Genomic DNA, 10,992 nt, shown 5'->3' on the forward strand with positions numbered 1-10,992 from the left:
CTCACACACACACACACCTCTCGCTCTCTCTCTCTCACACACACACCTCTCTCTCTCTCTCTCTCTCTCTCTCTCTCTCTCTCTCACACACACACACACACACACACACACACACACACACACACACAGCAGGTTGCCATCATCAGTAGCAGAAGAGGCCAATCACTAATCACATAATATGAATAGACCTTGCATTCCTACTTTATGAAAGTTCATACTGTTTAGTACCATTTCTAAAAGATTGTACACCAGAAGTTTATTTTTAGTAGATTGAGAAAAAAATTATAAATGCGAATTTTCAAATTATTGTACATTTTCAAAGCTCTCATATCCATGTTAGAACTCCACAAATGTACATTATTCTTACCTAAACACCATAAATTATATACTTCTTCTTTTTGCAGTTGGGAGAATAAGTCCGTGGCAAATGCTTAGAAGGGTACGGAAGGCGACAGCCATCTGCGTAGATGGAGTATTTTCATTGTGACTTGTTATACACAAGCTGAACTCTAGGATAGGTTTGCTACTTGTTTGTTGTGATCTCTACCTTTTTAATTCTTCAGTTTCCCAATTTAAATTAGTATTATTGATACTTCTGAGAAAACTGATATGCCTGTTTACTCTCTGAGAAGTCAAGACTTTTAGGGAAAAAGATTTCCTTCACCAATTACTAAGGGGGAAAGGACCTATATAATTTTCAGAAGTTGAGTATTCTTTGTCTTAGGTAATTCTGAGACACTTTTAGTTTGATACCTTACTTGCCTGAGGAAAAGAATATTCTGAGTGTATTGGTTTTTTTGTGAATTTTGTTCTTGCCTTGTCACCCTAAATACAAAATCTCACATCCAAAATCATGTATATTTTATATAGGGCTATACAGTTTACAGAGTACTGTTACATACATTATCTCATTTTAGCATTACCACAAATTACAATCATTCCAAAAGAATGTGTGTTAAAAAAATAATGCAATAAAATGTGTGTTAGTCAGGACCCCATAGAGAGTTAGTGACAGAAACTGAATTCAGACAGACTCGAGGGGGAAAGGAAGGGAATTAATTTGTTCATATATCTGTAAAATTCATGATAGAATTTGGCTTAAGGCATGGCTAGATTCAGGGGCTCAGATTTTATTAAGTCAAGAATCTGCCTTTCCTTTTTCTGTTCCCCACACCTACCTGTTATTTCTGTTTTCCTGTGTGTTGGCCTCATTTTCAGACAGATTTTCTCCTCATGGTGGTAGAGATGGCTATAAGAGTCATCTCCTACAAGTTCAAAAATCCCCCTGAAAAAATGATGTCTTTTCTAACAGCTGTGGCAGCGTCCCAAGAAGACTGTAGTTCCCCCAGTCACTGGCCAAGGGGAGGGCGTATTCTTCCTGACCAATCCCGGGGCTGTATGTACACCTGATGGCAGAGAACAAGGTCATCTCCACCCTGTCCCATGGACTGAACTAGATTATGATAAAGAGACGGGAGGTTCCCTAAAGGAAACTGGACAGAAATAGGTCCACTATAGATAGAGTTTCCTAACGCCAAAAGTTTTCATGCTTTCTCTAAGGGGACTGTGGATCCTTTTTTTACCAAGCAAGGCAAGAGAAATCAAGACTTCTATATGAGATTTGCTCTACTTATATGTGAGATTTGTACCTTGTAGAAGTTTTTGCCTGTTACTTCATGCTTCCTGTTCTGCATTTTAAGAATTATTTCTGCAAGTTGTTCTTTTTTTATCAATTCAAAAACACATTAATGCCTACAGTGTATAAAGCTCAATTCTGGGTGCACAGGGAAATTCAAGATTAGAAGAAAACATGGTCCTCATCATACAATATGTAGGATACATAAATATACAAATATAGTCTCTGCTGGGAGTCATTTTGCTACAGGAAAATTCAGTGAGGATTCGCAGGGAGCAGGGTTGTTCCAGCTCTCTGGTATCCTAGGCGATTTGCTTGGTGGTGTTCCTGACCTTGATATAATACCTCTGTTAACGAAGAGGATACACCTGCAGGTGGATAGTCAGAAACCATTGCTAGAAATGCAAAACACTGTAGGGAACACAGGCATGCACTTTGGCCTACAACATACAAACAAGTAAAAGTATGAAGATGTTTTGAAATACTAAGTAAAATACAGTTATGACTGCTATAACACCCCTAAAACTGAAATTTTCCTGTCTTCCTTTTTTTAGTTCCCCAAAATAAGTCAGCTAGAGCAGTTTAACTACTTTTCTACTATGTCCTGCCTACTGATGCCAAAGAAAATAAAAAATGTTAAGTAATTAACAGTGCATGACTATACAGACTCAGGAGTTGGTTTCAGCCAATTGAGAGAGAGAGAGAGAGAGAAGAAGAAGAGGAGGAGGAGGAGGAAGGGAAGGAAGAGAGGGAGGGAGGGAGGGAGGGAGGGTGAGAGGGAGGGAGGGAGAAAAGGAACAGTGGTTTGCAGTGGGGATGATGGTGGCAGTAGCTGGCTGTACATATGCCTCCTCTGCCTCTCTGCCGTGCAGGGTTCCTCTGTTCCTGACCACACTGCCTCCCACCCTGACCTAAAGCCTGGCAGTAATCCCTCAATATATGGTAGGTGTTACTGTTATTTTCTCCTCCCTCTCGTTTTATTTCTTTTTTCTTTTCATTATTCTTACTTGTGTACTGCAGTGTAGTAGGAGATTTGGATTTGTTTGGGACCTGGGCATTTCCAGTTTGGGCATGTGTGTTTGCTAGACTCTCTCAGTGTGGTTTTCTTCCCATCTATTGTTTCTGGACTCCACTGATCTCTGTGTTTATGATTTATGTGACTTTTCACTAAAGTGGCTTCTTCCAAATAATGACCTTAATAAAGATTTCTCAAAGATCGTTTTCCTGCTGTGAACAGCCTGATCCAGCGGATCAACCTTAGGAAGCGGCGAGACTCCCTCATCCTGGGTGGTATTATTGGTGTCTGTACCATCCTGTTGCTGCTCTATGCTTTCCATTGATGGGATGTCTCCAGAGACTCTTGACAACCACCACTTCCACGCCCTGATCTGGAATAAGGAAAAGTAGGAAGGAGAAGTTGATTGCCCTGATAATTAGCCTGACCAGCAGGTTTAATTCAAGACTGATAGCGATGGACTCTGTGACATGGTCAGGTTGAGCTGAAGCCAGTTTTTCTGTGCTGTCTTTTCTAACACACTTCCTTCTGTTTTTAGTTTTAAAAAAGAGAGAGAGAAAAAAAAGAAAAAAGTTTTCAGTTGCTTTTGTCTCCCCAGGAGGTAAGTAAACCAGACAGAAACAGTTTCTGTGCTTCAGTGATAGTGTGGGAGGCTGATGACAAGCCAGGTCTCCCAGCTAGCCGGACTCTTGAGGGAACCAAGTTTCTCCGTATCCAAAGACTGCTTTCCTTCCGGCCACCAGATTGGGTTGTGAACAAAAACAGTTTTTGTCCATTTATTTTACACTCATGATGAGAAATCACAATTCATTTCTTGATAATCTGTGCTATAAATTTTTACTTTGTATCCCCAACTCTTTTGGTATTCAAGGAAAATTCCATTTTTCACAGATTCTTTAAGATGCTGATGGTCCTGCTTCAACAGAGTTGAGGTTGTCTGAAACAGAAGACACACTGCAAAAATGCGTTTTTCTTTTTTTTTTTAATTGTGCGCACACTGAGGTTAACGGTATTGCTAGAAAACATCAAGAATGACAGGCTTCTTTTTTTAAAGGATTCAGTTATTATTTTGATTTTTTTGTTTATTTCTTCCGTTGGGTTAATATTTGCCATGACAAGAAAATGAAATCTCAATTCTGCCTTGACAAAAGAAACTAATAGCCAATGTCTGTCAGTGTCCCCAACTATTCCTCCTCACGTCAGGATTAACACTGGTAATTGAGTGAGGGGACCGCCCAATTTTCAGTGAGAGCTGTTCAACAAGCCACATGTAAAAAAGACGTTGATTGAGGGGTCACCATTCAGATAATTCCATTTGTACATGCCCCACAATTTATGTGCAAAAGCTTTATGTACCAGGAGTCTGTGTGCTGTGAACACCTGTTCATTCCAAACCTGTTAAGCTTTTCCAAACATCCAGAGAGTGGTTTCAACTGTTGAAGGTACATGTGACAGAATCTATCTCTGTCTGCACCTGTCTTCTATTATCATCCTTGGACAGTGACATTTAAACCACTCACCAGAATCCTTTCCAAGTTTCACCATTTCTCAGTTTCTGTAAATTCATTACTTGTCTAACTGAATTACCACAAATAGTTTGAAGACTTCCAACATCTACAATCCTTACCAAGAAAGAAGGCTGCTTTTCATTAGTGGAATTTATTATGGTATTTACAGTAATGGCTTCAGATTGCGCCATGGGGACTAAAAGGAAAATAGCATGTAGTTCTTAACTACGTCATAATGTGTCGATGGTGTCGTTCAGGTGAACTTGACACACAGGCTGACGGGTAGACTAACCCATGGTCTGATACAGAGACCGAGGTTTTTCATTCTGGTGTCCAAGTTTTATTATGTTCTGGGTGTGAAGGGCACTTGATATATTTTTTTTAACTGTGGGGTTTATTTTTCTAAATATGGGTTGATTGATCAGTTATTGATTGGGGGTGCCCTTGAAAGAAGGTCTGAGTTTTCCCAATGTGAACCTTCAACGAGCAGGGAAATAAGCTCATTTATTAAATTCTCTATTTAGGAGAACAAAACTTTTCTCCCCTGACACTTTACTATCTTTGATTTTTCAAAGGGCCTTGATTGGTGGTTGTGCCTCAGCTAGAATTTATGGGACTTTGGTTGCTATAGAGTTGGCATTTATAAAATCTGAAGTATCATAAATAAAATTATTTATTTAATTGTACTACCAGTCTTTTCTACTGGTCTGATTATTTGGTGCATTCATCGAAGCTGATTGTGTGACAGTAAAACTAGAACCTGAGCTAGTCTAGCTTGCTGCAACTACGTACGCAAACACTTTCGATGACTCATGAGCCTTTCCATTAGGGTTCTGCTTAAGTGAAGTAACAAAATTGTGTTGGTTATTTTCTTTACGAAAATAAAAAAAACTAGTTCTTCCAAGGAAGTTGAAAAAGCGTGGTGTAGATGTTGGTGTCAGAGAGGCCTGACTAACCTCCCATTGCTGTAGCCCATAGTGAGGTGACCTGGGGCCAAATGTAGATAGCTAGGGCAGTGCTCCCCCTTTCCTCTTGCTTCATTTGCAGAAAGAAACCCTAGAGCAAGGAAATGGAAGTGTGCCATTACAAGTCGGATCCCATGGGAACTGATTTGAGCTCTCAGTTTCATGCCATTTTACTTTTTTCTTTTTTTTTTTGGCCATCTTGGTTTTCTTTTTTGCTGTCCTTACAGACCTGTTGCTAGACCCAGGAGTCAACAGTAAGCTTTTGTGAGAGCCAGTCAGAGCTGGGAAGTCAGAATTTTCTATTCCTAGTCCCAAATGTTGCCGATTAGCGCAAGTGTTTTCCCTCAGCCATTTTTTATATAATGAATCTTTCTTTTAGAGATCTTTTTTTGTAACCATTCAAAATTTTCCATTTCACTAAAAAGTATGAAAAATCATGGAAACATGAAGGGCAGAAAATTCCCAAAGGTACACTTCTGAGATCTTGTTTCTGTGTGTGCTGATAACTTTAGTAAACAAATATATATTTAATAATTAATATATTAACTCAAGTTCAAGCCCAAATATCCAAGTGCTTTAGTTGATCTGTCCTGGATATCTCTGCATTCTTTTTTATTACTGTTAGATGCTGAAGGATTCCCTGTAAACCTGCATTGCTCTCCCTTTATTTTTCTAATGTTAGGAAAAGGGCTTTCCTGCTACACTATTCCTCCTGTAAGATTCACTTTTACAGAGAATGCCTGTTCCATACTGCCTAGTACTCAGATCAGGCATAGGAGTAAAATCCTGAGAAGGGAGATGGGTGATAAGAGGAGACATCATGAGGGCACTTTTTGTACCTTGAACCAAATAATATTTAGTTCTTTGCTATTGGGTGCTGAATACATCTGAATAGAAAAATTGAGCCTTTTGCTATAATGACTTTTGGAATTGAGGCACCTTGGACTTTCATTCCCACCACCATTAATTTTCTATTTCACTGTTAATCTCAACCTGATGAAAAGGTCTTGAAAGAACTGGACTGGCCTTTTTAGTTTTCTGATACCTCGTGTTGGATCATTAGCTGATGCTATTTCTTGGAAATTGAGTTTTCTAGCCTGTAGTACTAAGCTGTTGAGGGTAAATGGCCATGTCTAGTGTTATTCTGAATTTTGTGGCAAATGTAACTAACGAGCAGATAGATTCCACGCAGAAAATTCACCTGGGTGTGTTCCATTCTCCTTTGGGGCCAGGGGTGGTTCAGCCTGGTCTCCAGAAGGATGCAGAGCTTCTCCTCGTGGTCTTTCTAAAGCCATCTTGCTGTTCCTTTATAAATCTGTATATCCTTCAGTTTTATTGGGGAAAAGAAAGTGAGGAAGGGACAAGCGACTCTTAAAGGATGTTTACTGGATAAGAAGCTGAGACAAAGCTGAACCATGTCTTAAGGAATCCTTCTCATTTCCTTTGTAAGTTCTCACTTTAGGATCAAAGTCTTTGCATTTACTGCCCTCCTGTTCTCGCTCAGAGGTGGAGGGAGATCAATTCCAGTCACACTTTGCCATGATGGGAGGTGTTTCCTCATGCCAAACGCCAATACAGATTTTTAAAAATCTATTTCAAATGCACTTTCTAATTTTTTGCTTTTAAAATGGCTTCTTGGAACCAGTTTTATTGTATGTGTATTTAATTTTTTGTTCTCATCTAAATGCATTTTCTGACTGTATGGAAGAAGCTTTGTTATGTAATTTAATAATAAATTAGAAATCTAAATGGTTGTTCCTGTGGTTGTTTGTATGGAACAGTACCATCGAGGTGGTTTGGGGTCATGATGGTGAAATCTTGGGTACTGATAAGTATTTCTCATGATGTCTTAAAAACAAAACAAAACCCAGACTGAAACAATCCAGGTATTGAAAAGCTATCACTTATTCAAAAACGTCAAAGAGAAACATCTACCAGGCTGCATTGTCAAAAGAAAGACATAAAAGCTGGAGTTTGGGGTTGTTGTTTTTTTGTTTTTTTGTTTTAAGATTTTTTTTTTAATTGGGGAATTGGGGGGATGGGAACAATGCTGGGGAATTGGGGGGAGGGGAACAGACAAGTTGCTGTCCTTTTGTTCTTCAGTCTAGTTGTGGAGGACATCGCTTCACTGGCCCAAGTTGGCACCATCATTGCGCTCTTCCCAGGCAAGGCAGATCAGTCGCCGGCTTCTGGTCGGCCGCTCACTGCGGCTGCTGGCTGCTCACGCTGGCTGCTGGTTACACACGGTAGCCCATGGCAACCCACTGCCACAGGGGCTGCAGACTATGCCGTCGCCGGCGATTCATGGCACCCCAGCTCCAGGTTGAGCTGTTGTTCAGCATCTTAGCTGTAGAGGGCAGTGTCACTGGCCCTCATATGTGGGATCCGAACCGGGGCCCTCTGGCGTCCCAAGCCAGTTCTTAACCATCGCGCCACTCGGCCAGCCCGGGGTTGTTGTTTTTTTACCATTATTAGAGTTATAATAGATTTTGGTTCCCCCTTGAGTCATTGTGGTTGGTGCCGTGAGACAGGGGAGGGCAGATCACATCACTTGGTGCTGACTTGTAGTTTAGAGATGATCTCTTGTTACAGTGACTAAGTGAGGATAAACCGGGAAGGAAATGAGCCTTAATTAGACATGCATCCTGAGAGCCTGTGGGAAGGGGGAAAGACTCTGCTTCTATCTGCCACTGGTGCACAAGGATGAGTTCATTGTCTGAGTGCACTTATATATGAAACCCTCAAGTTTTGTTTCCCACACTTGTATGGGAAGCCTCCTCTTGTTCTTCTGCCCTCCACCTCCTGAGTCACTTCCTAGACACCTGTCGTTACACTCTGTGTGGGGGTGGGGGGGTGGGGGGATACAAGGTGTAGGGCCTGGGAACTGTCCTTGGGGTCCTTTTGATGGCTACCTAGCGTGCCCAGTCCTGTATGTGCACGCCCCCAGAGAGAGGACATAAAACCCAGCACCACTTAGTGAGGTAGACTTCTTTTTTACAGATAAGGAAACAAGCCCAGAAGGATTAAGTAATTTGCTCAAAATCAGAGTGAAGTGTAAAGCAAGGATTTGAACTGTGAGGGCTCTTTGATGCCAAATCTTGTCCTAGTTCCACAAAATACGTTTTAACTCATGCCGCATGATTAGGAAAGAGCCACCAGTTTTGCCTGATTTAAAGGCAAGATATTTAAAATTATTTCAAGCTCTGTGGCTTGATTATTTTCAAGGAAGGCTAGCTACTAGCAAAATGCTTAACATAAAGGACTCATTTTATATAATTCCTTAATATAAAGGAATCATTTTCCCTTTACAAGAACTAATGCGTTGAAGTTGTAGAAAATGTTATTTTAGTGGATTTCATTCAGACCAAAATTCCCGCCCAACTCTTTGTACCTTCTAGTTTAGAACCTCAGAGGTCTTCCTAGAGATGGCCGACAAATCACCCCAGCGCAGACTCTCACTCCGTGTCCCCCAATCTAGGGCAGGGTGCATCTCCCTTCTGGTGGAATGGCTGTGACAGGCTGCCCCTCCTGTTGTCCCTGGCCTTTCGGAAAGGCTCTGAGGCTCTGCCCCAGCATGCCTTGTCAGATAGAAGGGATGCCTAGAAGTAAAAACAGGTGGCTGGAGACTCTCACTAAAGATGTTGGCTATCAGGATGTTTCCTCTTGTTTCTCTAAAGCCAAAGCCAGGAGAAAAACAAGCCTATTCCTCCTACTGAAGATACGGATTTGCTGTCTGAGTTGGAACAGAGGAAGGCACTTGAGCCTGATGCCTTCCGCTCCACTCAGCTAAGCTTTCCCACCTTGGCAGAGCTCGCAAAGCTCTGTATCATTAACTCTCTGAAGATGCTTAAAAGCTAAGAAGATAGGCTGCTGAAAGTCTGTAACTTTCTGCTCAGAGGAATCCCAGAGATCACGTAACAGTGTTTTCCTCTCCCTTTCCTCTCCCTTGTAAAATTATCTCCAATTTGTTAGCCTCATCTGTGGTATTCAGTTTCCCTCTTGAGATAATGAAGCTCTTAGGAAACAATCACTTTCTCTTAATTAGTATGTTTCTTTTAGGTATTTTCAAACATCCAATTGGTCTTTTACAGCTTGAGGGGCAGCAGGCAGAAATGGTAGCTACTTTTAACTCCGTGCCCAAAAAGTATGATTTAAACGTAATCATTTCCCCCCACAGTGACAAATTATCTCTAAATGAATGTGGCACTTAATTCTTAAAATTCTCCCACTCGTCATGGATAATATGCTGAGAATATGGCATTTTGTGCTTTTCACCCTCAGTCCCCTCCAATTCCCTCCTGTCCCCCAATGCGTGTCCCACAAGCTAGGGCCTTGTTCTTCATCACTGGACCACATGTAACAGCCACCCTCTGACCTGGGTGCCCTGCCTCTCACCTAACCCCTCTCACCACCCTGCACATAGCTGCGTAGTTTATCTTCCTAAACTACTTCCAACCTCTCGTCACTGTTCAAGAATATCTGGCAGCCACCTGTTATCTATGCCGGTGTGTTATAGTGAGTTAATGCATGGAAGGTATGGCCAGGGTTTTGCTTCATTCATTCATATGTATGTACACACACACACACACACACACACACACACACACAATCCTGTTCCCTTAGTGAGGCGGTACTCTCCTTTTACAGATAAGGAAACAAGCCCAAGAGATCAGAGTACAGCAGGCCCTCAAATAACATCGTTTTGTTCCACATCGTTTCATTATAACGTTGATGAGATGCCATAGGAAACTTAACCCTTTTTTTGTATCAGTTAGCCAGTTGGTTTCATTATACATCATTTTGCTTCAAGTCTCAACCTATGTCAGCGCTAAGTGGGGGCTTACATACTCCTGATAACCATCAGCTGCCCCTTGCCTGACCAGTTTCCTCATCCCTGTGAACTAATCAGCAGTGAAAGGAACGGGGCTTGGAGTCCGAAGGCCTGTGTTTCGGCGCTGGACCTGATAACGTTTAGGCCACGGGCAGTCCCCGAATCCCTCTGAGTTCAGCCTTCTCATCTGCAAAATGGACTCCCGCCACTCTATGCAGTTGTAGAAATCAAATTAAACAGAAGATTACAATGGTACATAATTCTTCAGAATGTTCTCAACAAATAATGTGGGGACACGGGGAGATTTCTATCAGGCAGCAAGTCCCTGGAGGCCCAGGGCAGTGGTTTGCTCATCTTTATATCATGTGTATGGACTTGATGCAGAAACTGTCACATAACTCTTCTGAATTCAATTAAATCTGACTCAGAACCCCCATCCTACTGGGCTTAGCAAAGAAAAAAATATCAATCCTGGTCATAATTGAATCTCCCTCCCTTTGCCTCTTGGCTCATGCAAAGCTCCCGAGAGCCTTTCACGCCCAGAACAGTTGGGGCAGGCACTCTGATCCACACTGGACGCCACCGATGTGCTCACTCTCTGAGCCCACGTAGTCCTGCTTGAAGCCACCAGCTGCTCTGCCTCTGTGTCACCCTCAGGCACACGGATCTTGGCCAAGGAGCGCCTGGGCCTGGGGTTCAACCTTCCTGGTGCACCCCAGCTCACCCCACAGCCATTCCCCTGAGGTTCTGCCACTCGCAAAAGCACTGTGAGGGATGGGGACACCAGCAGGGAGCAAGGTGCAAGCTGGTACCAGTGACCCCCTTACCTCCTACCACTTGGCAGTCTCCCACCGGAAGCCCTCCCACCGGAAGCCCTCCCACTGGAAGCCCTCCCACAGCGCGTCAGTCTTCCCACCCCCTCCAGGTTGAGCCACTGCTCTCTTAGAAGCAGGATGTTGAGATCTTCTTTGTGGGGGTGAAAGAATGACATGCTAAATCCCTCAGTCACCCGTCCCCATAGTGAGAACCTCAGCACC

General features: G+C 42.4%; 1 protein-coding gene across 2 annotated transcripts in view; it reads left to right on the top strand.

Moving 5' to 3' along the window:
• Positions 1-4,845, top strand: part of GOSR1 (golgi SNAP receptor complex member 1) — a 42,892-nt gene extending 38,047 nt beyond the window's left edge. For both annotated transcript variants that reach the window (XM_019650524.1, XM_019650525.1), the window contains exon 9: positions 2,852-4,845. In XM_019650524.1, coding sequence (XP_019506069.1) covers positions 2,852-2,976 — 125 coding nt within the window. In that variant the 3' untranslated portion in view covers positions 2,977-4,845. The remainder of the gene's footprint in view (positions 1-2,851) is intronic.
• Positions 4,846-10,992: the final 6,147 nt, after the last annotated feature.

The sequence above is a fragment of the Hipposideros armiger genome, unplaced genomic scaffold (assembly GCF_001890085.2).
Source record: "Hipposideros armiger isolate ML-2016 unplaced genomic scaffold, ASM189008v1 scaffold_141, whole genome shotgun sequence".
Classification (NCBI taxonomy): Eukaryota; Metazoa; Chordata; class Mammalia; order Chiroptera; family Hipposideridae; genus Hipposideros; species Hipposideros armiger.